General features: G+C 41.2%; 2 protein-coding genes across 15 annotated transcripts in view; both read right to left on the bottom strand.

Annotated features, from left to right (window-relative positions):
• Nucleotides 1-1,511: 1,511 nt before the first annotated feature.
• On the bottom strand, nucleotides 1,512-18,034 carry ISCA1 (iron-sulfur cluster assembly 1). Of its 2 annotated transcripts, none has more exons than XM_054520150.2 (4): nucleotides 17,763-18,034; nucleotides 9,188-9,241; nucleotides 7,011-7,116; nucleotides 1,512-3,165 (listed from the first exon to the last, which is right to left on the bottom strand). In XM_054520150.2, the coding sequence occupies exons 1-4, from the start codon at nucleotides 17,778-17,780 to the stop codon at nucleotides 3,017-3,019; spliced, it is 327 nt and encodes a 108-aa protein (XP_054376125.1). In that variant the 5' UTR covers nucleotides 17,781-18,034; the 3' UTR covers nucleotides 1,512-3,016. The 2 variants fall into 2 exon arrangements, with proteins under 2 accessions (XP_054376125.1, XP_009242845.2); XM_009244570.4 differs by having other exon boundaries at nucleotides 17,239-17,883.
• Nucleotides 18,035-22,623: 4,589 nt separating this feature from the next.
• TUT7 (terminal uridylyl transferase 7) overlaps nucleotides 22,624-27,637 on the bottom strand; it is a 65,293-nt gene continuing 60,279 nt past the window's right edge. For 12 of the 13 annotated variants that reach the window (XM_002819918.6, XM_054520152.2, XM_002819917.6 and 9 more), the window contains one exon: nucleotides 22,624-23,635. In XM_002819918.6, coding sequence (XP_002819964.4) covers nucleotides 23,568-23,635 — 68 coding nt within the window. In that variant the 3' untranslated portion in view covers nucleotides 22,624-23,567. The remainder of the gene's footprint in view (nucleotides 23,636-27,637) is intronic. The other variant, XM_054520158.2, reaches the window with a different exon arrangement.

A 27,637-nucleotide genomic window follows, 5' to 3' on the forward strand; every position in this document is an offset into this window, starting at 1 on the left:
ACCTTTCAGTATTGTACGAGACAAGAACCCAAACCAATCAACAGTACAAGTACTGCCTGTACAAATAGAAATGAGTCACAAAACACTGGCTGATGAGGTTGGGCTACGGATAGAGAGAGTACCATCCTTTTTGCCTCCTAAGCCTTTCTCTCACGGGTCCCTGCTCAGGTCCTATTATAGCGGGCTTTGCAGTAGCTTTTTCCTGTCCTCGTCAGCCAGCCTAGTCCAGGCCACGGAAACACTTCCAAATGCAATTTTCTAATGAGTGCCCCTAAACACTTTCAGTGGCCCCAAAGCCTACAGAACTTGCAGAAAGCCCAAAAGCCCCAGGCATCTACCTCGCCCTCCAGCCTTACTGCTCCTCTCCGGGCCTCATTCTCCTGAGTGCTTAGCTTCACTCTGTGTTTTTATTACTTTTTATTATACTTTAAGTTCTAGGGTACATGTGCACAACGTGCAGGTTACATATGTATACATGTGCCGTGTTGGTGTGCTGCACCCATTAACTCGTCATTTACATTAGGTATTTCTCCTAATGCTATCCCTCCCCCAGGGATATCCCTCCCCCACGACAGGCCCTGGTGTGTGATGTTCCCTGCCCTGTTGTCCAAGTGTTCTCATTGTTCAATTCCCACCCATGAGTGAGAACATGCCCTCTGTGTTTTTTCAACCCTCTTTAGTACTATTCACTGTCTTCCCTCTTCCCCAAATCTCTTTCAACTAGGCGCAGGGGTCATAACCTGTAGGCTACCTTTTTAGAAGCGCACTCCGTTGGTTCTATCAGGACACGCAGTATGGCCAAACAGCTGGGAGCACAGCATCTGGAGCCATAGACACAGCGTACGATTCTGACTCGGCCACCTTAGCTATTTTATTTAAGCTGTGTTTTGGTTTATCTATGAAAAAGACAGTAGTCAGACCTGCGTTCTCGATCGCTGAGATGATGTTTATTAGAACACTTCCTGGCATGCAGTGAGCATGCAATCACCACCAGCTGCTCCTAACACTTACCATGGCAATCGATGCTCTTCGTTGGTGTCTCATTTGCCAACTTGAAGCTCTCTGAGGTTGGGACTGTCTTTGATGACCTGTGAAAGCTCAGGGCTAGTGGAGAGTCGGTGCTCACTACTGTGCCTGAGTGAACACTTGAGAACCTTCTTGGAGGAGGTTCACATAAAAGCTCAGATGACAGAGGGAAAAGCACTCCAGGTAGTGATAATGCTCTCATCCTGAGGACATGAGGAAGCTGCTTGGGGGGGCGGATGACCTCATGGGGAACAAGGAGGAAAACGAGGCTAGCAAAGCTAGGGAGATGAGAGCCACCTGAGATGGTCTCTCCAGGGCTGTGTGGAGAATCAGCAGCTAGAATCACAATCACTGTTTCTGGACGAAATAGTGTCAGGTAGAGAAGACGCCTGATGACAGGCAGCCTAGGCAAAAAAGACAGTCATTTTTCTATTGGCTTTAGCAGCTGCTGTCCCAAACCCTCTCCCCTCAATAATAAAAGGCAATTTTATGATCACAAAGAGGCCACATTTTTTTTAATTGACAACTCAATCTCTACATACATACAGTATTGCACGAATTATAAGTGGATCAACAATTATATTATTGATACAAATTCATGAGCATTTACATAAAACTACCGCTCTAGGTTTTGGTGTGTTTCGTGGCAGCTACTTTAGTGAATAAAGGAAACATAAAGGAACTCAGCTACTTGAATTCATGAGAATCAGCTTTCAAAAAAAGCATATATATCATCTCATAGAATACTTATTATGTCAAACCCAGGAAAATCAGTAACAAAGTGACAAAAGGAACACTTTTAAAGAAAAGTTGGTGATAAATATGTTAGGCTAAAATACTAAGAACTTTAGCAACTGGACCGAGGAACCAGAAAGTGTATGCACACTGGGAATTTTAACAAAAGATCCTCACATTCTCCCGCACAGTGAGGACCACATTCCAAAAGCATAATTCTGGATTGCTACAATGTTGTCTCTGCTACAAACCATTGTTTCAAAGGTGAAAGAAACAAGATGGTAATTCACATAAAAAGGTTTAAAATTCTTCCCACTCAAAATAAAATAAAAATAATATAATCTCTATCAAATTATAAAGAAATTCTATCAAAATGTTGACCACATAAAGCAGTCAGACCATTTGCCTTCGCTGACTGCCTCAGAGGGCAGAGCATGTGTCACCTACAAGGAAGGGGAGAGGGGGGTAGAGTTCCTACTCTCCCCCGGCCTGTGGAGTCGGGGTGGAGAGGAGCCCTTTGGCTTCCCTGGGGTTTTGCTTCCTCACATAGGGAACTGAGGGAGGTGGGCTAGATGGCTTTAAGAGACTTCTCAACTAAAAGAATCAAAGTCAGCTTGAGATCCCATCTCTGAACAGACACATAGGGTGGCAAAAGAAATGGATTAAAAAAAGGTGGATGACGTCTTTCTCACCTTTTGATACCATCACTCAGAACTAATCTGTACTACAGGTGAAGAAAATCTTTGCCTGCTACTATTAAAGGGTATGCAATGAGGCAGCTGACAACGAAATTTTTCATAAAAATGTATAAAAAGGCTATGTTAAGTTTGGGTGGAAAAAACAATGCACCACCACATTACTACCAGCAGTCAGGATGTCCTGTCTCGGATTTTAGGAGTCGCCGATCTGGTTGGGAGAAATGCTGAGGGATGTTCAAGCCATTCAGTAGCGATCTAAGGAGTGCACACAGTTCAGGAAATGGATAAACAGGTGCCCAGGAAGGCAACTTTAATGAAACTGGTTCTAAAACAAAGGATACAAGAGACCTAAATGATCCAAAGAGAGTGATGGCTTCTCATTTTCTGTCCCCTATAGAGAATATAAATATCATTTCTTCTGGAATCCAACCCACTGGATTCATTTTCAAGATGTATCACTTTATTTTCCAGCACGTGACAGTCACATGATTTCTGCAGTGAGCCCCAAAGCTTCCACGAGCTTTCCTGGAACCTATGGCCAGAAGAGTCCTGAGATTTCAAATATTAAAGCTTTCTCCACAGCCACAAGTCCCTTTGATGTTTGGGTTATTGAACACAAACTCACTGGATAATTTGTCTTCAACATAGTCCATTTCTGTTCCTAAAAGTGTTAGCTGTGCTTTCTTCTCGATGAATACTCTGACTCCTTGGAGAAAAGAAAACATGTGTTATAGAAAGCCTGCAGCCTTATGGAACTTGCTGATTCAAAGTACAAGTGAACTTGAAATAGTGACTATCAATGAAAGTCAAACAAGAAGCCTTGAACATTTTAAATTATTTCCTTAAGGAATTAAGCATTCAGTTTCCTGTCTGCCCCTTCTTTCCCACACATGAATTTACATCACAAACAATCACATTAGGGGAGAATTTTATACAAGTAAATTCCATGACAATTTTATGCAAAATTAGAATTTACCTTTCACTATACTTCACTCATTTTTCCAGTTTGCAACGTGAAGAAAATGTAATTCTCGATGAGTTTTATGAAATAAAAAAAAATTTATCAAAATTCTGCAATACACTAGATACATGGATTCAAGCTTAAAGATATACAAAGGACTGTGATACAATGGGGCTATTTTAATAACATCAATCAGTACAACAATAGTCTTTTCTGGTTACGGGACGGAAAACAGGTACTATTCCCTAGTAATTACACAGGTAGAAGTCAGCATCTTTGTAAATACAATCTTTTTTTTTTTGACAGAGTCTTGCTCTGTCACCCCGGCTGGAGTGCAGTGGCATGATCATGGCTCACCACAAGCTCCACCTCCCAGGCTCAAGCGATCCTCCCACAGGATTACAGGCACATACCACTAGGACCAACTAATTTTTTTAGAGTCAGGGTTTCACCACGTGGCCCAAGCTGGTCTTGCATTCCTGGGCTCAAGTGATCCTCCCACCTTGGCCTCCCAAAGTGCTGGGATTACAGGTGTGAGCCACAGTGCCCAGCCAACAAATACAATCAATTTAAGAAAGCTTTCTAGTCTGGGAAACGGCAAAACCCTGGCTCCACTAAAAATACAAAAATTAGCCGGGCACGGTGGTGGGCGCCTGTAGTCCCAGCTACTCGGGAGGCTGAGGTGGGAGGATTGCTTGAGCCCGGGAGACAGAGGCTACAGTGAGCCATGATTGTGCCACTGCACTCCAGCCTGGGTAAGACAGCAAGACTCTGTCTCAACAAACAAACAAACAAAACAAAACAACAAAACAACTTTCTTCCTTATAAGAAATTGAGCCATTAGCTAAATATAAACAATATATAATTAAGTCACCTCTTCTTTAAGATGAAAATCTTAAGGTTTATAATGTGTTATAATTTTTAAAATAATATATTTTTAAAAGGTCTTTATTGATAGTTATAACTTTAGTTTAATAAGAAAGCACACTTAGGAATCTAGGCCTCATTCTCCCATGTAGGTAAGAACTGCAAGCTAAGTGCATACTTCCAATGACAAGATAAATTATTTATTTTAGATAGGTTTTAACAGATTATAGGGTGGAAGAAGGGGGCAGCAGCAAATATAATTAATTTTAATTATAAATTAAATTATAATAAATAGCTTTTAATACAAATTGGAAATACAGGACTCCTCAAAAACATGAGTTGATAATACAGCTCCACTAAAAATACAAAAATGAACCGGGCATGGTGGTGGGCACCTATAATCCCAGCTACTTGGGAGGCTGAGGTGGGAGAATCGCTTGAACCAGGGAGGTGGAGGTTGCAGCAGGCCGAGATCACACCACTGCACTCCAGGCTGGGCGAGAGTGCAAGACTGTCTCAAATTGAAAAAAAAAAAAAAAAAAAAAAAAAGGACTATAATGGAGCTGAAAATTCCTATTGCCTAGCAATGCTGTAGCCACCATAATATCACAAGACAACCCATTACTCAGGTGTTTGAGGTGATGCTGGTGTAAACAAACCTGTACTGCCAGTCATATAAAAGTCTAAGCATGTTCAATTATGTACACTACATAATACTTGATAATGATAATAAATGGTTATGTTACTGCTTTATGTATTTACTATACCTTTTATTGTTATTTTAGAGTGTACTTCTACTTATAAAAAAAGTTAACCGTGAAACAGCCTGAGGCAGGTTCTTCAGGAGGTATCCACAAGAAGGCATCATTATCACAGAAGATGACAACTCCATGAGTGTTACTGCCACTGACGGCCTTCCAATGGGACGAGAGGAGGTGGTGGAAGACAGGGATATTGATGACCCTGACCCTGTGGAGGCCTAAGCTAATAGGTGTGTTTTTGTCTTAGTTTTTAATTAAAATGTTTACAAAGAAAAAAAATAAAAATAGAGAAAAGCTTATAGAATAAGAACATAAAAAATTTTTTGTATATTTGTACAATGTGTGTTTCAAACTGTTATTACAAAGGAGTCAAAAAAAAAAAAAAACCCAAAGCTTACAAAGTAAAAAAGTTTCAGTAAACTAAGGTTAATTTATTATTGAAGACTAAGTGTACAAGGTTTATAAGGTCTATAGTACTACAGAGTAACGTCCTAGGCTTTCACATTCACTCATCACTCCCTACTCACTCACTGACTCACGTGGACAACTTCCAGTCCTGCAAGCTCCATGCATGGTAAGTGCCACGAACAGGTGTACCATGTTTTATTTTCTTCTTCTTCTTCTTTTTTTTTTTTAAGAGATGGAGGTCTCCCTATGTTGCCCAGGCTTAAGGGCAGTGGCTATTCACAGGTATGAACACAGTGCACTATGATGTCTTTTTTTTTTTTTTGAGACAGAGTCTCACTTTTTCAACCAGGCTGGAGTGCAATGGCATGGTCTCAGCTCACTGCAACCTCCGCCTCCTGGGGTTCAAGCGATTCTCCTGCCTCAGCCTCCCAGTAGCTGGGACTACAGGCGTGTGCCACCACACCCAGTTAATTTTTCGTATTTTTAGCAGAGACGGGGTTTCACCATGTTGGCCAGGCTGGTCGTGAACTCCTGACCTCATGATCCACCCACCTCAGCCTCCCAAAGTGCTGGGATTACAGGGGTGAGCCACCACGCCTGGCCAGTGCACTACAATCTTGAACTCCTGTGCTCAAGGAATCCTCCTGCCTCAGTCTCCTGAGTAGCTGGGATAACAGGCTTGTGTTAACACACCCGACCACATTTGATCTTTTACAATGAAATTTCACTACACTTTTTCTTTGTTTAGGTACGTTTACACAAATACTTACCACTGTGTTAGAACTGTGCACAGTATTCAGCACAGTCACATGCAGTACAGGTTTGTAGCCTAGGAGCAACAGGTTATATCATCTAGCTGAGGCATATGGTAGGCTCTACCATCTAGGTTTGTGTAAGTACACCCCAGGATATTTGTCTAATGTCACATTTCTCAGAATGTATCTCCAATGTTAAGTGATGTATGACTTATCTGCATTATACTTACTGCTTGAGCATCCCAAATCCAAAAAGCTCCAATGAGCATTTCCTCTGAATGTCATGTCGGCACCCACTTTTAAAGTTTTGAATTTGGGAGCATTTCAGATTTCAGATTTTTGGATTGGAATGCTCAACTTATACTTATTTGATACAGATATAAAACTGCTGCTTACACCAAAACTGTTGGTTCACTGTGAGGTTTAAGGCTGGTTCACTTTTTGGATACAATGATGATCTTTCAGTTAAAACAAGCTTATATAATAATTTATCAATTAGTTACTAAGAGCACAGTCTCTGGAAAGAATTTTACTAGGCCACTTATTATGACCTTAAACTATTTAACCCCTCTGTGCCTCAGTTTCTTCATCAGAAAAACAGGGATAATATGGTACCACCCACATTCCGCGTTGTGTACAAATCAGTTAATACATGAAATTTCATCAAACAACGCCTACACACACAGTGAGCATTATTTACATAATTCCTGCTACTATCCTTATTTTTTACTTTGTGCTGTGCAAGGCTAATAATTTTAGGCAAAACAATGTGCCCAAAAAATGTTTGTTAAAAACTCACCATCTTGAATAACTTCTTCATCAGAATCTCCTTTTGTCTTTGTATATTCTAGAGTATAGGAAAGGCCATTACAGCCCCTGGTTCGGACACCAACTTTTACACCTACCTGAAAAAGAAGTGAAAATATAAACTTGGTTTTAAAGTAGTACAGATTAAACAATTATACTAATAAAGTGACAGTAGCCTCCTCGTACCAAAATGGACTTTCTCTTACTTTTTGTAGGACAGGGTCTCACTATGTAGCCCAGACTGGTCTCAAACTCGTGGACTCAAATAATGCTTCCACCTCGGCCTCTCAAAGCATTGGGATTACAAGGCAGGAGCCACCCTGTCCAGCCTGGGACTTTATTTAAAATGTTTTTGCTCTACCTTGTTCTGTGAGATATCCTCTGAATGTTTCCTTATGGTTAGGATTCACCAGCGTTCATAGTCCATCATCTGGCAATCCTATCTCTACATGGGATCTGAATTCTAGTGCAGACTTGTGTACAGTCTCAAATACCAGAAAGCAAAAGACTGCAGTCAATACAGACAAAAGAAGTTTAAAAAAGTGACCAAACAGCACTTTAAAAATATCAATGTTTACATTAATGCAATTTTCAAACAGTATCGAACTAAGTTCTCTGTCTTAGAGCTGAGCTGATTTTTCATTTAAACACAGTCATCCCTTAGTATGCATGGGAAATTTGTTCCAGAACTACCTGAGTATACAAAAATCTGCAGATACTCAAGTCCCTTATGCAAATGGCACTGCATTTGTATATAACCTATATACATCTTCCCCTGTACTTTAAATAACTTCTGGAGGACTTGAATACCTGTAACAATGTAATGCTACATAGTTGTTATACTGTATTGTTTAGAGAATGAAAGTCTGTACATGTTTAATACAGATGCAACCTTCTATTTTTTTCCCAAATATTTCTGACCTATGGTTGATTGAATCCACGTATGCAGAACCCACAGATACGGAGAGGTGACTGTATACAGCAAAAGTATTATAAGTACTATTTCACCAGCAGTTCCTGATTTTACAAGGCTGAATTCTTGTTTCATTAGGCCAATTTGTAGTCTAGTCATTGGTCTATCCAAATTGAATCAGAACACTGATATCCTTTGAAATTTAATAATTTTAAAAGGTAGGTTTGAGAACTTCCATTACATTGTAATGTAGGTTAACAACAGAAACCAGAAATCACCCCAGCGTCTTATTATTAAATATTGCAATCCATTACTTGAAATGATTTACAGCACTCCATCGGCAACTAACAATGTACAATTAAGATGATACACACACCCCTAACTCAACAATTCTGTATCTAGGAATGGATCCTATGTAGGTGGACTTAGCCATGCTTACAGTTCTAGAACAATGAGCCTGGCACACTGCAGCCACTAAATAGTTGCTGAATGGTGTTTGCAGCAGCACTGAATGAAAACAACCCTTTAATATGCGGACTGGTTAAAGAACTCAAACTTGTTCAATGGAATATACTCTACATGCAGCCAAGAAAGGGAGGCAGATCATTACATAATGACATGGAAAGATCTTCAAGCCACATTATTAAGGGCAAAAAGCAAAGTGTAACAAAAACATTTATGGTAGGAAGAGATATACACAGGAATAACAAGCCCAGTCTAGGCCAGTGGTTGCCCTCAGGGAGACATTTTTGATTGTGACAACCAAAGCTTTGTAGAATCAGGAACTGCTGGTGAAATAGTACTCACCATACTTTTACTCTATACAGTCACCTCTCCGTATTGGTGGGTTCCACATATGTGGATTCTTTGGTTGAGGCAAAGAGTGGGTACTACTGGTATCTAGTGGACAGAGGCCAGAGATGCTGTCAAACATTCTACAATCTGCCCTAAAGTGTCAACTGTGAGGAGGCTGAAAAAATCAGGTCTAGCCGCTTCAAATGTATACATTATCCCTGGAAGGACACCAAAGAGATTGCTTCTTGGAAGGAAGAATGACGACGAAGAGTCAGATTGAAAGAATGACTTCCTTTTAGTTAAATACACTTTTGTATTATTCGAATTTTTTAAAAATCCTGAGTATATCTTACCTTTTAAATAAAAGCCCCTAAATGAAATAATACTGCATATCATGGGATAAATTCATTCTGAAAATACAGCTTCAGTTTTTTACTGAATAATTAACTGGTTTTACTTACATGCTCAGGCTTATCTTTAAGAAGTTGTTTTATCTTGTTTACTGCTGAAGGTGTCTGAAAAAAGAAAATGATGTTTTTAGCTACAAAACTTGTATTCAAAGCCTCATGTTTATCAGTCTTCGTAAGTCTGTCTTTAGCAAATTCATGTGACAAATTTATGTTCCATTCTTGCCAGGGTACCTTATGGACTTTATATAGAAACACATAAACTATACCTAATTCAAAATATCCTCTTTATTTTAAAAAAATATCTGCTAGCAACATCATTTTAATCTTGCTCCTCAGTCCAGGTTGGTTCCCTGTCCTTCTCTCTATGGTGCTATTCACTCACATTACAAATGCTATTTTTCTGGGCAGCTTCTATTTTGTGCACCAACTCTATGCCCAGCAACCAGCATGTTGCCTATGACAAAGAGCCAATGAAGGAATCCAGTATCTCACTGGGAAGGCCAACCTTCAGGTGTTTTTCCTGTTGATTATTAATCCTACTGCTTTTTTTTTTCTTACTCACAATCCATTTCTAATCCATCAAAATGCACAGCTTGAGGAAACAGTGTTACCAGCATAAAATAACCCAGGGTGTGCTTCTTGTACCAGTCCCACCAAATGCTCACACAGATTTTTTTCAACGTGGATTAAACCAACATCTCAGGAGATCTAGACGAACAAAACTAAGCTAGTCAATGACAGAAATAAGAACAAGGAGGAGCTGTTTCCCAGAAGAAATGCTGTTTTAACATAGCTCAGTGGGCCTCAAAATGAGAAAAACATCACAGTTTGTGTGAAATAGGTCGGTGTTACCAACCCCACTTCTTTGGGAAGGAGGCTGTTCCCTGACATTCCTGGCCCACTTCCTAGCTGTGCCTCCAGGGCAGTCAACCTAATTGGCTTCTCTGACTTCTATTCCCTTACTGGTGAAACAGGGATAATAGTTCCTCCTCCTCCTGGTTCTTGCGAGGATTAAATATTTAAACTCATGGAAAGCATTCAGGATAGTGCCAGGCACAAAAAAGCCAAGTATTATTATAAGAGTACATCATAATGAAGACATTACGTGCGTCCTTCCTACTTTATCAGCTCTTCTAGCTGGCAGTGCTCTGCAGGCCCTCCAGTTCTTTGTACCGACATTTTACTGTACAGTAAAGTCTTTGAGACTGCTTGTGAAGTCTCAAAGTCTGGATATTATGACCTAAGACTTGGTAGTAAACTGAGGCCAGGACTGACACCTGGAAGAGCCAGCCCAATGGATGGCCCTAGAGTGTGCTCTCCTGCCCTGTCGGGGTTGGGGCTCAGCTAGATGAGCATGTTTAAACACAGTACAGACCCAGTTTAGAAGGGCATGAAAGCAATTTAGAATGTGAAGACCAACAAGTCTTAAACATTTTCTTAAACATTTTAAATAGAAAACAATGCACTGCACTTAAAAACGTGAATGCTGTTTAGTAAAACTTTTAATTCAGTTATTAATATATAGTATCTGTGTATATACATTTCTTATTGCATGTCACTGTAAAAAAACAAACCACTGCCAGTAGATGGGCCTCTAAAGGCCTTTTCCCATGGTTCTGTCAGAAAAGAAGGCACGCAGTCCTCCAACGCAGGGAGTAGCACACGGGGTAGAAGGAGAAAACAGGGAAGAGCAGGATTATGGTTTTGTTTTTGTTTTTTGAGTCACAGAATACCAACTTTAAATAGTTATAGAAATAGTTATTATTTTTTAAAGTGCTCATTACCCTTCTAAAGCAGTGGTCCCAAATGTTTTTGGCATCAAGGACTGGTTTCGTGGAAGACAATTTTTCCACGGATAAGGGGAATGGTTTCTGGATGATTCAAGTGCATTACATTTATTGTGTACTTTATTTCTATTATTATATTGTAATATATAATGAAATAATTATATAACTCATCAAAATGTACAATCAGTGGGAGCCCTGAGCTTGTTTTTCTGCAACTAGATGGTCCCATCTAGGGGTGATGGGAGACAGTGACAGATCATCAGGCATCATTCTCATAAGGAGTGCACAAACTAGCCCCTCACACCTGCAGTTCAGACTAGGGTTTGTGCTCCTATGAGAATCTAATGCCCCTGATGATCTGACAGGAGGTGGAGCTCGCTTAGGTGGTAATGCTTGGCTTGCCTGCTGCTCTCACCTTCTGCTGTGAGGCCCTGTTCCTAACAGGCCATGGACCAGTACCAGTCTGTAGCGCAACGACTGGGGACCCCTGTTCTAAGTGACTGTCAATAAAAGCTAGCTTTCTTATCAACCACATGTAAATTTTCACCATATTTTTCTATGTGCATGCTGAAGAAATTAATCACTTACTGTCAAATACAAATAGCTTTCTGTAAGTTTATTTTTAAAAGGCATAGCCTGGCTGGGCCTGGTGGCTCATGCCTATATTCCCAACACTTTGGGAGGCTGAGGTGGAAGGATAACTTGAGGTCAGGAGTTTGAGACCAGCCTGGCCAACATGGTGAAACCCCGTCTCTATTAAAAATACAAAAATTAGCTGAGGATGGTGGCATGTGCCTGTAATCCCAGCTACTCAGGAGGCTGAGGTTGCAGTAAGCCGAGATCATGCCACTGCACACCAGCCTGGGAAACAGAGTGAGACTCTGTCTCAGAAAAAAAAAGGCATAGCCATGGAAAATATCTGCTGGAACTAAAATCTGAAACGTGGTCTTGGTTTAATCTGAATGGATCAAAGGCACAGATGGGCACACCACTGCATGATCTAAACAAAACAAATGTGTCTGTCACACTACTCCGTTTACCAGCCCCAAATATATAATTTTTTTATCTCCAAGTGGTTTTCTAAATTATCTAATTTGGTTTTACAAAGTCATCTATTTTCTTATTTTCTCAACTTTTAGCACGAAACACTTAAATACAGTAAATGAAAGCAATTCGTGGGGATTGGTCTACTTATCACAAAGCTGCTGATGTTCACATCTCATACTGAAGGGCTCTTTAAGGGAAAAGTAACATTCAACAGGAACCTGTGTGCCTGGGAAGCTGCTGTTACAGGAACTAAACATACGTCTTAATTTTCCTGTGTCAGGCCAAAACCAAACCTACTCCATTGGGAGGGTGTTACTAATGATGGACAACCCAGGTCACAGTACTCAACCAAGGGAAAAGGTTCTTAGGACTTTCAAAGTGACTGATCTGATTTTCAGAACAAGGGAGAGTGGTTAAAAAGGGAAGAGTTGCGACTTAAAAAAAATCGAGCTATAAAAAGTACTTTTTGTGTCTCAGTACTAGGGAGAGGCTAAGAATCCTACCCTGTTTTAAGTCTACATACTCTGGCAACTTTGTGCTTAGGTAAAACTCATGTGAGAAACAGCATAAAATCTTCAACTACACAGCATGCTGCAGGGCCTAGCAGCCTGCCAGTACCAGTGCACTTTCCAGAACAACTAAGAAACATGTAATTCTCAAGAAATTTATGTACTATTAATGAACATAGCTTACCTGAGATTTGGCCCATGTTTTAAAATTTAAGAGCTTCCTGAAGCCCACTAAAATATGATGGTTTTTACTCACATGCAAATCACAGGAATATGACTTTTAAAGTGAGAGGTTATCTTTGCGGTAAGATATTTTGGTCTCATTAAAAAATATATATATTTCCAAGATGTTTCTACTGTTAAAATTAAGGGAAAAGGCACTGTAGATGAATGTTTTATCACTACTTCATAGCAACACGCTTTCTAATCCTTGTAGGAGAAACTTTTCATTCTCAATCCTGTATTTCTTTAAGTAACTCCCCAGGCAATTTTCATTTTTTGCTGTTTAAGAAAATTAAATTAAATTAAAAGCTAAAGTTAACTCTGTGATTATGCATACTAAACATGTGCCAACAACTACAACTTAATTTCATTACAAATGTGGCATTTTAATGTCAACATATCAATTTTCTGGGGAACAAAAGATGGTAAATAAATAGAGCCAGTGAACAAGTACAGTGTATTTTATTAAACTCATTCTTTAACAGCCATGGCTGGCATTAGAGTGTTCTCTTTTGTCTTTTCTTATTTGTGTATCTGTGTATACACACACCCAAAATACATATAATATACAAATATTGTATATATATTTGTAGGCAGGTGTGGTGGCTCATGCCTGTAATCCCAGCACTTTGGGAGGCCAAGGTGGGAGGATGGCTTGAGGCCAGCAGTTTGAGACCAGCCTGGGCAACAGAGCAAGACCCTGTCTCTACAATAAATAAATAAAAAAAAATTAGCAGGCATGGTGACATGTGCCTGTAGTCCCAGTTACTTGGGAGGCTGAGGTGAAACGATTGCTTGAGCCCAGGAGTTTGAAGCTGCAGTAAGCCATGATCATGCCACTGCATATGAACCTGGGTGACAGAGGAAGATCCTGTCTCTAAAAAGAAAAAGGTTTGTAATCATGGCATATATACATAATTTTGCAGCCTCCATTTAAACAATTTAACAAATTATTTTTTTTCATTTGATACATGGTAATAAACACATTCACCATTTACTGAGCACCTTCTAAGTGTTTAACGGTTTAAATGTATCATCTTTTTATTCCTGCCATTGTGATTTAGGTATTAAAGATTAAATAATTTGCACAGCGTAAGTCAAAGAATGAAGATTTATAACTCTAAAACTTAAAAAAACCCATAATTTACAATGACTACATCCTTCACCAGCAGGATCTACTCTCATGTACTTAACCACTCTTTCACTGTTAGACTGCTAGGCTACTTCCAGTGCTTCTTGTGTAGTATTTCCTAAACTGCCTTCGTATAGAAATCTTAGTGCTTGGTCACTGTTCAAAAGGACTTCTGGTTCTAGTCCAATGAACTAACACATAGTTCCTTACTGAACATTAAGCATTTCCTAGCTTCTCAACTGGACTCCAATAGAAAGTTAAGCCCTAAGGCACCTTCTGTACACAACGAATTCATCAAGAATGATAGTGGCTGTGCATCATCATTCTCTCATAGAACTTGGTTGAGTTTTAATGCACAGCTGTGATCCATCCCAATCCTACAAATTAGAGTTGCTCTGACTTGTACAATGATGGAAATAAATCTGTCTGCAAGCAGGGCAGTATTTACTCTTCAGATTCTTTAATCACATCTGGCTCCGGCAAGTTCAATTCCACTTGTCAATTTCTAGATATGTAGGGAAATAGGGAAGATGTAGATAATCTGATAATGACAGCATTGAACTGTGTTATATTATCAATTACTTTTCCTAGCCTTTTGCTGACATCTGGTAGACTCCACAGATACAGCACTTTTCAAATGTTGCAACATGTCAAATTCCTAACATCAAAATTTATATATCCAGGTAACATTTATCCCTTCCAAACAGTTTTACTGAATTAGGTATACTTGTGTTTGCTCTCATCTGTCTCTACTTATTAGACCCAAGTAATATTTACCTCTTCCGATCAATTTTACTGAATTATGTATACTTTTGTTTGCTCTCTTATCTGTTTCCATTCATTAGGCTTTTGACAGCATCACTACTTTTGCACTTGACGATACATGCTGATGTTAAACTAAGCACAAAGAGCAATACATGCCATAGTGTCCTGACTAGGGCACGAATGCTGGAACTAAAATGACTGCAAGCCCACCAACACAGGCTGTGTGGAAAACAGCACTGATGTGCCTTCTCTCTGGTAGAGCTTCTGAGAAGCTTCTAAAGTCAGCCATACTGTAAGTAGGACAACAGAGTTCAGACAGTAGACTCCTGCAAGTTAATCAGAACAGCTGAGTCAGGCAACATGGAGACATTGAGAACTACTATGATAACATGTACTGAAGCAGAGGGGAGCAAGTGTGGTGACAGACCAAGCCTGAGAATGTGCAGTGCTATTACTCCTAGTAAGAGGTGGCAAAGGCTTGGCCTGCGACTGTGCCCCATAGGCTGGGAACTGTATAACTCATTCGTCTTGAAACACAGCAGACCTTGATAAATGTCTGCTGAATGACTAGGAATGGAGAGGAAGAAACTGACATAGAAATTCTGAAGGAAGGGCAAGGCACGGTGGCTCATGCCTGTGATCCCAGCACTTTGGGCGGCTTAGACGGGTGGATCACGAGGTCAGGAGTCCAAGACCAGCCTGGTGAAGATGGTGAAACCCCATCTCTACTAAAAATACAAAAATAAATAAATAAATAAGCCGGGCATGGTGGCGGTCGTCTGTAATCCCAGCTACTCAGCAGGCTGAGGCAGAGAGTTGCTTGAACTCAGTAGGCGGAGGTTGCAGTGAGCTGAGATCATGCCACTGCACTCCAGCCTGGGCGACCTAGCGAAACTCTGTCTCAAAAAAAAAGAAATTCTGAAGGAAGAGGTAACATGTCAAATGGTGATGGAGAAAGACATCAAGGACCAGGCATGGTGGCTCACACCTGTAATCCCTGCACACTGGGAGCCCGAGGCAGTGGACTGCTTGAGCCCAGGAGTTCGAGACCAACCTGGGCAGCCCAGGGAGACCCTAGGTGAATGCATGATGGTGCACACCGGTGGTCCCAGCGACTTGGGAGCCTGAGGTGGGAGGATCGCTTGGGCCCAGGAGGTTGAGACTGCAGTGTGCCATGATTGCACCACTGAACTACAGTCTGGGAGACAGAGTGAGACCCTGTCTCCAAAAAAAAAAAAAAAAAACCCAGTTAATAGGGTTGCTAAAAAACAAAAAAGAAAAGGCAAAAACTGTTCCTGAACCTTCTGGCTCTTCCTGGATCTACCATTACCAGTGGAAGAATTCTGAATAATTCTTACTGAGATTGAAAGAGACACAATGAATGAGTTGTGCCCTCTAGTTCTTAAAACCTTGTTTAATTCTACATCCCACGGTGTATGAAAATAAGCTTGCTCCTACAGAAAAGAGGTAATATAGAATGATACATAATCAGTACACTAGTAGTACCATATATAATCAGGGTAATATCAAAGGCCTAAAAAATTGATTATAAAAATAAATTCTCTCACCTGATCACAATTTTCTTCTACTTTGCTACAATCTTATTTTCCGGTAATAGGCCCTTTGGCATTAGATGCAACAGAATCCATGAGTCAATTTAAATCGTTTTTTTTTCCAGTCTCTAAGCGAATGGTTGCATAAAGTCGTCTCCTTAACTAAAAGGGGAGTGTGTGTAGGAACGTGACCGTAAGTTTTTCTTTTGGGGTGAAAATATTTTGGAACTAGATAGAGGTGATGGTTGCACGACACTGTGAATGTCTTAAATGGCACTGAATTGTACCCTTTAAAAAGACTAATTTTATGTTATGTGGATTTTCCTTCCACTAAAAAACTGAACGGTGCGGCTGGAACACTGAGCTCAGTGAATTCTCTAAGTAATCAATGATTGCACTCTGGTGCCCTCTGAGTGTTTGACCTTTCACCCAGAAAACGCTGTAAAACTCACTCCGGGAAATCATCTTTTGTCCTAAGAGCCTAGGCTTGCTGGAGGCACAGGGGGAGTTTCAAAGGCCTCAATCACCCAGGACACTGGCAAGTAACGCTTTGCGCGCCGCGGCCGTGACCTCGGCAGGAGCCGGGGGCTTTGTTGTCGCTGTGCTCGCCCTCTGCGAACGCTATCGCCCTGACCCAGCGGTCCTTCAGAAAGCCTCGTCCCTCCCCACCCCACGCACCTCCAGGCTAGGACTCTGGGCCACCACCGGGAATCCCCGGCACCGGGGACGTTCAGCCTCTGCTTAACCGGAGCGCCCGAACAGCGCAGGACGGCGGGAGCGTGGAGGCGATCGGCCCCCGGGGACGCCCACCCCCGCGATCCCCTCCGGCCCGCACGCGGTTGCCGCGCGGCCTGACGGGAAACGTAGTTTCCGGGGGCCAGAGAGCAGCCCCGCCCGGGACTTGTTTATCGTTGCAAAGAGGGACCGGCGGGGAAGGAGGCGGCAAGGCTGTGCGGCGGGTCGGAGCGACGCCGAGGTCTGACGTGTCCGCGTCCCTGCGGCCCCACTCCCGGCCGCCGTGACCTCCCCTTGCACGGGGCGGACACGAGCAATGTCACGGGCCCCGCCGCGCGCCGCGAGCACTCACCAGGGTGAGGGCTGCCCGGGTGGGCTGCAGCTTCCTCTTGCTCACAGCCCGGACAGTTGCCCGGACTAAGGAAGCCGACATCTTCGCCGTCCCGGCGCCCCGGTGCCTCGGGCCGGAGGTCGGCCACCTCAGCCTCTCTCCATGGACACAGCGGGCGCATTGACGCCACAAGCTTCGGCGCACGGCGCCCTCAGGCCTAGCCCCGCCCCCCCGCCGCCACCATTGGGTGGGTTGCATGAGTGACAAGCCGGGGGCGGGGCAAGCCGCTCGGGGCGGGGTTTTGCCGCTCAACGCCGAGGGGCTACCAGCTGGGTTGTGCGTGGTCTGCGGCCGTGGGATTACCACGCTGCAGGGCGCAGGGCCCGGGAGGAATGTCTTCACCGTCGAGGACGGAGTCGGCGTGACGTCGGGGAGCGGGCGGGAGGGGGCGAGGAATGACCTCAGACCTGCTGACTAAGGATGAGCGTAGTTTCACCACCTGCCCCCGGGCAAGGTGCAGCGTCACCCCCTGCTTTAATACTCACTGTGACAAACACCATCATAGGCGGTGACACTTAAGGACGCATAAGTCAACCCTGCACTGGGAGCTTATGCTCTCAAATGCAGAGTGATCGTTCCGATGCCCAGACATCTACGTCCATTTTCATTCTTCTTTTTGTGGTCCAACTACGCTGTTCTTAAGAGCATGGCGTTACTGCAGAGTTGTATAATCTCCACCCTCCACCCTTCCCCCCAGCGTGCTGTACTGCTGGGGATGCTGAAGGATGGTGACTAATGCAGTTTTCATTCTGGTGCTGAACTGGTGAACCAACCCTACTTGAAAATGTGACTGGGCAGCCGTGTGAATAGTCACATTTATAGCGAGCAACAATTACTCGATTTAAAACGTGTTGTCAGACCTTGTCCTGGCTGCTCAGGGGCTTAATTCTGCTTTTGATGCAGTATTCCTGAGCACCACTGTGCACAGGCGCGGTACCCAGGCATATACAGGAAGCCACGTAAAGAGGGGCCAGGGAAGAATGAGATACTGGCAGGACAGGGTTAGCAGATGAAAAGAGGAGGACATCAAGACAGGTGGCATTTGTCATTGAAGTGCTAGAAGTGAAGGAAAAAGGGCAGGAGGGGTCTATGAAGCAGTCTGGGGAGGACAGATTCGCAGTGTTTGCATGTGGAAAGAACTAATCAGTGAAACATTTTTTAAAGCCAAGTTTATCTTTGATCTCCTGCAGGTTCTGAAAGGATAGTTCAAAATTCCATCAAGTAGTTCTGACTTCCTGCTACAGAAATGCAATTGCATTGACAATAAGAGGACGCTTTTTTTTTTTTTTTTTTTTTTTTTTCCTAAGCCTTATCTGCACATAAAGAAACTGGGGGCCGGGCGCGTGGCTCACGCCTGTAATCCCAGCACTTTGGGAGGCCGAGGCGGGGAGATCACCTGAGGTCAGGAGTTCGAGACCAGGCTGGCCAACATGGTGAGACCCCCATCTCTGCTAAAAATACAAAAATTAGCCGGGTGTGGTGGTGCACACCTGTTATCCTAGCTACTCAGGAGGCTGAGGCAGGAGAATCGCTTGAACTTGGGAGGCGGAGGTTGCAGTGAGCTGAGATCGTGCCACTGCACTCCCAGCCTGGGCAACGGAGTGAGACTCTGTCTCAAAAAAAAAGAAAGAACGGAAGGAAAGAAGAGAGAGAGAGACAGACAGACGAAAGAAAGAAGAAAGAGAAAGAAAGAAAATAAAGAAAAGAAAGAAACTGGGGGCCGGGCGCAGTGGCTCACACGTGTAATCCCAGCACTTTGGGAGGCCGGATGCGGGCAGATTACTTGAGATCAGGAGTTCCAGACCAGCCTGGCCAACATGGTGAAACCCCATCTCTACTAAAAATACAAAAATTAGCTGGGCGTGGTTGCGGGCACCTGTAATCCCAGCTACCCGGGAGGCGGAGGTTGCAGTGAGCCAAGATCGCACCACTGCACCCCAGCCTGGGTGACAGAGCAAGACTGCATCTCGAAAGAAAGAAACTAAAAAAGGGATGGGAGGGAGGAAGGGAGGGAGGGAGGGACACAGAGAGGTGGTGGTGTGGTGGGTTTGTTTCTTGGCCTTCATCTTTGACTACCTGGGGGTTTGGGATCTCATATCCTCCCTCCTACAGATATTGTGAAGATTAAATGAGTTAATACAGGAGAAGCCCTTAGAGGGGTGCAAGGCACACAGCCTCACTCAAATGGTAATTGTTAATGAGTATTTAAAAATGCCATGTATTGTGAAACTACTATAATGGTGGATAGATATCATTATGCGTTTGTCAAAACCCACACAATGTACACCACCAAGAGTGAACCCTAAGGTAAACTATGGGCACTGAGAGCTAATGATGTGTCCATGTAGGTTTAAGATTGTAACAAGTGTACCACTGTGGTGCAGAGTGACAGTGGGGCACGTGTGGAAACAAGGGATATATGCAGCTCTGTTTTTCTGCTTAACTTTGCTGTGAACCTAAAACAGCCCTAAAATTAAAATTTAATAAAAATAAAAGATGCTGTGTCATTTTTTTTTCAGTTACTGACACATTACACAGTTGTGCAGCACTTTACAAGATTCAGAAAACTCCATGAGCATATTATATTATCTCATACTAGCCTCACAACTTTGAACTGAGTAGGGCAGAAGCACTGGTATGGCAGTTTTACAGATGCTGAAACTCAAGGATTTTAGTAGAGAGCATTAGACACTATTGAAAACATCTAGTCCTCAATTTTCTGATTCAGGATCCTGTGTATGTTTAACAGACTTCTTTCCTCTATTTAATACCCACTATTTAACAAAAACAAACAAACAAACAAACAAAAAAGAAAACCCCACTATTCAGTTTTTAACTTGGTTAGTTGTTTTGCACATAAGCATTAAGTCACATAATCTACTTGTTAGTTTCTAATATCACTTGAAACTGGCACCAGTCCCTGAAATAATGTTATGTTAGAATAAATAATTTTCACGATTATTTAAGCAGTATGTGAGCTTATCTCAGAGCAGCAGCTGTCCAGTGGTATCAAAATGAGGTGGGTGTGGGAAGTGTCAAAAGAGTTACAAGCTGTAACCACTTTTAGATTCCCACTAATATGTGACAGAACTTACAATAGGGAACTGTTTCACCCCGCACTTCAGGCATTAGTTTCATAGTTCTAGACATTTAAAAAAGTGTTTTCCTGGTAAGACCTCACTTGATTATCACAACTGTGTGGAAAGCCAAGAATGGTTTCCATTTTATAGGAATGGAAACTGAACTGCCTGAGATTAGGGGACTGCCACACAGCTGGAAAATGAGGTGGGCCAGACCTTGTCTAAATCTAGAGTTCCATTCAGTGGAAAGTCTATGTAGTTCTTGACTGCTGCTGTCCAAATATGCCTGTTTCCAAAGAAAAAACTACTGAGGGCTTTACAGTTTTACAGGGGTTTGTTAAATTCTGTTTTCTATATGTGTGTGTGTGTATTTTTGCTTGTAGCACTGAACTCTATTGATGTATCTATCCAGGATCTTTTCCACTCAGGAAAGATTAAAAAAAAAGAAGCCATTTGTCAAACATATTTCAAGAAGAAAAATACACTGAAGTTATCTAAGAACATTTAAAAACATTTTTGCACACTGCTGATCCTGCACACATTGAGCAAGAGTTTTGTTGTTGTTGTTGTTGTTTGAGACGGAGTCTTGCTCTGTCGCTGAGGCTGGAGTGCAGTGGTGCAATCTTGGCTCATTGCGACCTCTGCCTCCTGGGTTCAAGTGATTCTCCTGCCTCAGCCTTCCGAGTAGCTGGGATTACAGATGCCCATTACCAAGCCCGGCTAATTTTTGTATTTTTAGTAGAGACGGGGTTTTGCCATGTTGGCCAGGCTGGTCTTGAACTCCTGACCTCAAGTGATCTGCCCGCCTCGGCCTCCCAAAGTGCTGGGATTACAGGGGTGAGCCACTGCACCCAGCTGAGCAAGAGTTTTAAACATCATAGATTGGGGCCACTGGACCGCTGCTATACAAAAGAGATTTCATATTTTTGTTCTGAGAGAAGGTGGCAAGGAGAACCTTGGTAATGGGGCATTTGTACAGCTTAAGATAGATAAGCCGGCTGCACTTGAAAGATAGCTAGGCCAATGGACTTAGCAAAGAGCACACATTTTGGCATCCCAGCTGGGGCAGCAAGATGGGGCTGTGACCACATCCAAGTAAAGAATCAAGGGCAATCCATTATCCAGGCCTGCTGGCAAATACTGCTCATTGTCCCATGGATCCAGTGTGAGGTATTGAAAATCAAACAAAAGACCCAGTACTTTGGGCAGAAGCTACCATAAGGATCAGATTAAAATGTAGGAAACTTTTAACATCCTTAAAGGGATACAAGAAAACATGGCTCCTATGAAAAGGAAGAGAATATAAGTAAACTAAAGAAATGAGAGGTAAAGGAAGGTCAGTGAGGTAAATTCCAGAAAATTAGAAGTGCAATGAGAAAATCCATATTAGAAACAGGAAGCACCAGAATGACAGTAAAAATTAAGCCAGTCATGTAGAGATTAAACTTGAAGTTTTCCTAGCATGAAAAGTCACTGGATAGATGTATTTCTATATTGAGGTAATTTTCTTTTTGAATTACAGGGATAAAATTAAAAAACAGAAGCACCCAGGCAGAAAAACAAAACCTACAAGAGAACAAAAATTAGCCTGGTCTTAGACTTGTCTTCTGCTATAATGCTAGAAAACAACAGAACAGCATCAATGGGCTTTTCAAAGAAAAGTGTGACAAGCATTGTAAGCCTAGTCGACTTTCATGCATGAGTTAAAGAGAAGAAACCAGAAGGGGGCAGCTGAGGACGGTCACGTAGAGCAGCATCAGCCCAGGTTGCGTCATTCATTAGTTTGTGTTCAAAATGAGTATGGAATGATCACTAATTCTTTCTACCATGGCCTCCAAATTCTGAAGTCTTTAATTTTGATATGATTTGTCTTTAGCTAGACTGTCTTCAAATAATTTTTTACAAAAGAAGGGCACAGGGATGTGCGTCTTCTGAGCCCTCAAACATTCAGAATGTTCGTCCAGCAAGCACCCCCTGAGCCTCCCTGCCTACAAATTCCCCGCCCCCCCACCCCCATCTGTGCCTTTTATAATAACAAATTTACACGTTCCCAGAGCCTGGAACACACTGGATGTTAACACACACCAATGATTGCAAGGGCACAAGTCAAAGAGAAGTCTGTGTACACTATTTTAGGGGAGTATATTTGTCCTTTCTTATTTTTTGTTAAACTCCTCTATCATTCCCAATGTCCTCACTCCTTGATCTTTTTTTTTTTTTTCCAGGAAATTTAGGAATCTTTCACTAGAAAATAATGTAGATAAAATTACAGGTTGAAATTTTGATTTTATTTCAAAATGATAAATAAACCGAGGCATAGTTCTGACCAGGTACTATGTCTGCAGGGCTTTTGAAATTAAAGAAACAGTCCAGGAGGGCTCCAGTCAGACCCAGAATGACACCAGCCACACTTGTGACTGGCAGAGATAACCTCTTTGATCTTCAGGAATTTTAAAAGTTCTTCATCCTAATTTCTGAGTATCATAAAAAGTAAAAAGTACTTTCATTTTATTTTTCCTTTGAAAATGTTTTTAGTGGCAAACAGGACTACTTGTTTTCCTTACTTCATTTTTATAAGCATAGTAGTTATATGTCAATTTACTTAAAATTAGAGAGGGAAACCCCAGAGACCTGAGTGGCACTGCCCATCCACTGAAGGCCCACATAAATAGGTACTCATGTTCATGTTATCACGTCTACAAATAGCAATAAAATGATGTCCGTAAATCGGAAGTACAGCAGTAGCAGTTCATACATATTTGATATGCTTTCACACCAGGATTCAGTAAACAACAATAAATATAATTTCCCCTCTTCAAAACAAAAAATGGATTTATACGGAAAAAGGGTTAATTTACTTCGGGTTTATCAGCACACCATTTTTAATGTGCTTTGAAAGAATTAAAAACCATGAAACTGTATTCACTGAATACCGGTCCATAGTTACATTTTTTCTTTTAACCTGGCTTAAATACATACATCATGACTTTCTATTAAAATCCTTAAATCTATGGGGATGTGTGGTAGATAAGACTATATTAAAAATTTTTCCTCATTAACAATTTCATTAAATTAAAAAAAAATCTGACATTTCCCTTAAATGTTAAGTTGAAGCCTGATCTACACTGCTGTGTCCTGTGAAATGAACCTAATTTTCCGAGTGAATAGGAACGCCTGAGTGGCCATTTAGAGTGCTGCATTTTCCTTCCCTCATGATTCCTGCTGGGTCCTCTTCGCTGAGGCTTTTCCCTGAGTCATATATTTACTGGAAAGGCTACCTAGAGGAGGGGAAGAAACAAAACCCAATATAAATGAAACAAGCCTCGCTTTATGACAAAAGCCATAAAATTACTTCTTATTAATTAGTCACAAAAGCTTCATACTAGAATTGGTCACTTGTTTTGAATCAAGTAATAAGACTAGATATTGAAAAGTATATATGCACATGATCAATTAAATATAAGCTTAGTCAAAATTCTTTCTGAATGCAGACAGGTTCCTAGAGTGATCTCATTTTAATACATTTACATATTCACTATTTCCATGTTGGTACAGAGCACCAGACAAACTTAAGGTTCTGCCTTGTATAATTCAGTATCTTCATTTGCAACCAAACATAATAGATCGCAAGGAATTATCTGGCCAGAAATAAATATCTTAGATCATTACTCTTCAGATACGAAGCTGTGGATGGTAATCATTGGTAGCAATAACTTATTGATATAAAAGGAAAAAAGGAAATGTATTATATTTACAGGTGGAGGACACAAATGAGGATTACTGATTAAAACCAATACCACAGAATAGTTACTAAATTTTGTTCTGGAGTCTGAACAAATAGATCAACGAAAAAAACTGAAGAGACCTGAGAAATTCTTAAGTGATTATATGTAACAAAGTAATACATAATGAAGTTTGCATTTCAAACCAATGGGGGAAAGTATGAATTATTCAATAACTGTATTATGTCAAATAAGTAAATTTGGAGGGGAAGAAAGGAGGTAGTTTCCCTCCTCACACCATATCCTTCTTCTCTACCCATTTCCAAGTGAACTACAGAATTAAATGTAACTATAAGAAAGTCAGAGCATAAGAAATAGTGAGTATTTAGGTAATCCTGGGGTAGGGTAAGAGTTTCCTAAGCACACTACCATACTTAATGAACTTGTAAGTCACCAGAGAAAAGAATGAACACCAACAGATAACTAGGTAATGAAAAGGTAATATGTAAAATAGAAAAAAAAAAAGGCATAAGTATATGAAAAAATTCAGTATCAAGGGTAATCAATGAAATGCAAATTAAAACTATCAATTTTTGGTTGCCAAATTATTAGAAGGAAGAAGATCAGGAGGAGGTGGGTAGAAATTCTGCTAAATAAATATGCATAAAAACCTTATAATTTAACAATGCAAAGAACTTAAAATCCAAAACTTATGATATGACCAAGTATATGAGGAACTATGCATATAAAAGAATATTAGGTATACACAGAAGGATAATAATATGAAAAAACAAGGTATAAAACTATATAAATAGCATTTTCAAAAAACTAAAATATACCCCACCAATCATGTATTTGGTGCCTCATTTTCTTTATCTGTAAAATGAGGACAATAATACCTGCCCCCTTGAAGTTATTGTGAAGATTAGACGAATACATGTAAAGCAACTGGAATAGTACTTGGTACTAGAAAATGCTTAATAAATGTTAACTATTATTATATTAATGTAAAAAGACAGGAAAACTTTATCCCCAAAACCTAAATAGTAGTTAATGCTAGAATGGAGGGAGCATAGATGGTTTTCATTTTCTTCATTTTACTTAACATTACTTTCTAAATTTTCCATAGCAAACATAGTAAGTATGCAAATAAAAACATTCCCTAAACACACACTTTTCAAAGCAGGACATTTAGATAAGCAACTCACAACGAAAAATAGTCAGGGAATTCAGTAAGAAATTTCAGTCAGGAAGAAACAAAGTACTCTATTGTTCTACCACTGTATTATTTATGCCACAAAGTGTCTACTAGTCTGTAGGCACCCATCTTCGATACTGTGAACTGCACGAAGTATGGAGATTTGGCTTTTCAGCCAGGCGGTGGCTCATGCCTGTAATCCTAGCACTTTGGGAGGCCAAGGCGGGCAGACTGCCTGAGCTCAGGAGTTTGAGACCAGCCTGGGCAACACGGTGAAACCTCGTCTCTACTAAAATACAAAAAAAAAAAAAAAAATTAGCTGGGTATGGCAGCGACACACTAGTAGTCCCAGCTACTAAGGAGGCTGAGGCAGGAGAACTGCTTGAACCCAGGAGTAGAGGTTGCAGTAAGCCAAGATCACGCCATTGCACTTCAGCCTGGGCGACAGAGCAAGACTCCATCTCAAAAAAGAAAAAAAAAAGAGATTAGGCTTTTCACTAGAGGAAAAAATGCTCAGATCACTACTTCATACTTTATACACATACAAACTCTGGATGGATTAAACGTCTAAATAGAAAAAACAAAGTTTTAAAGCTGTTAGTAGAAAATACAGATGGATATCTTTATGACCTCAGGTTAGAGAAGAATTTCTTAAAGATGACCCTAAATTATGAACCAAATGATGATGAAAACTAATAATTGGATTATCTCAAAATTAAAAACTTTGGAATGGCAATACACACAAAAAGTTGAAACAGAAGATATACTGCAGGTAGACACTTGAAATTTATATAATAATAAAAGAGCGGTATTCAGAATAAATGAAGAACCTTTAAAAATTAATAGGGAAATAATTCAATGGGAAAATGGGCAAATGACTTGGACAGACAATTCACAGAAGAGGAACTCCAAATGGCCAATAAACATGTAAAAAGGGCCTGTAATCCCAGCATTTTGGGAGGCTGAGGTGGGCGGATCACTTGAGGTCAGGAGTTCAAGGCCAGCCTGGCCAACATGGTGAAACCCTGTCTTTACTAAAAATACAAAAATTAGCCGGGTGTCATGGTATGTGCTTGTAATCCCAGCTATTCAGGAGACAGGAGAATCGCTTGAATCCAGGAGGCAGACGTTGTGGTGAGCCGAGATTGTGCCATTGCACTCCAGCCTGGGCAACAAGAGCGAAACTCCATCTCAAAAAAAAAAAAGTAAAAGGGCCCCTTGCATCACCAGAGTCATACAAATACACATGAGAAAAACACCAAAGTAGTTTTCATGCATCAGACTTGCAAAAATTAAAATTCTGAAAAAAAAATCAAGTATTTGGAAGGATACATAGAAATGACCCACACACTGCTGGCGGGAGTTCTAATTATTTCAGCCAATACAAGGGTAATCTGATAGAATCTAACTAAAATGCACATAAGCTATGACCTAACGATTTGACTTGTAGACACACAAACCCTAAAGAATCTCTCATACATGCTCAAGGGGACTTCCACAAGGATGTTCCCTATAGCACTGTTAATAACAGCAGAATATTGAATACAACCTAAAACTGGGTAATAAATACATAGACTATTTTGTATTCACAGGGTGGAATGCTGTAAAGAAAAAAACCCAAATCTAAAAACAGCAATATATAAAAGTTTTAAAATAGATGAGGTCTAGCTTGTTGCTCAGTCTGGAGTGCAGTGCAGTGACTATTCACAGGCACTATCATTGCATACTACAGTGTCAGATCTCCCGGGCTCAAGCCATCCTCCTGCCTCAGCCTCCTGAGTGGCTGAGACTGCATGCCCGTGCCACCATCCCCGGTTTGTAGGACATTCTTATTATATGCCATGATATGCCATTTAAATCTAAAAATTCACCAAGGAGAAACATATGTTAAGGAATACATATGAAAGAGTACAAAAAATGAACCAGAAGGGGCTGGGCGCAGTGGCTCACACCTGTAATCCCAGCTACTTGGGAGGCTGAGGCTGAAGAATCACTGGAACCTAGGACGTGAAGGTTGCAGCGAGCAGAGATCACACCACTACAACTCCAGCCTGGGTGACAGAGGGAGACTTTGTCTCAAAAAAAAAAAAAAGGAAACTTGGGAGACTTAACCTCATAATAATGGATGTTTCTAGGGTTGAGAGGGACATGACAGAGGAAACAATGGTACTCAAGGTGATGGTATTCAAGGCACTTCCACTACCTCAGTGACAGGTCTTTTATTAAAAAAAAAAAAAAAAAAAAAAAAAAAAAAAAAAAAAAGAGATTGAGCCAGGCACAGGTGGCTCATGCCTGTGAGCTACTTGGGAGGCTGAGGTGGGAGGATTTCTTGAGCCCAGGAGTTCGAGGTTGCAGTGAGC

This window comes from Pongo abelii, chromosome 13 (assembly GCF_028885655.2).
Source record: "Pongo abelii isolate AG06213 chromosome 13, NHGRI_mPonAbe1-v2.0_pri, whole genome shotgun sequence".
NCBI lineage: Eukaryota > Metazoa > Chordata > Mammalia > Primates > Hominidae > Pongo > Pongo abelii.

Coding starts and splice junctions, on each gene's coding strand:
- ISCA1 (XM_009244570.4), bottom strand. CDS start 17,475: ATGCAACCCACCCAATGGTGGCGGCGGGGGGGCGGGGCTAGGCCTGAG. Junction 9,242..17,238: donor CCCGGGCAGCCCTCACCCTG/GTGAGTGCTCGC, acceptor TTCTTTTTTCAG/ACACCTTCAGCAGTAAACAA. Junction 3,166..7,010: donor TGAAGAAGTTATTCAAGATG/GTGAGTTTTTAA, acceptor CTTTTCTCCAAG/GAGTCAGAGTATTCATCGAG.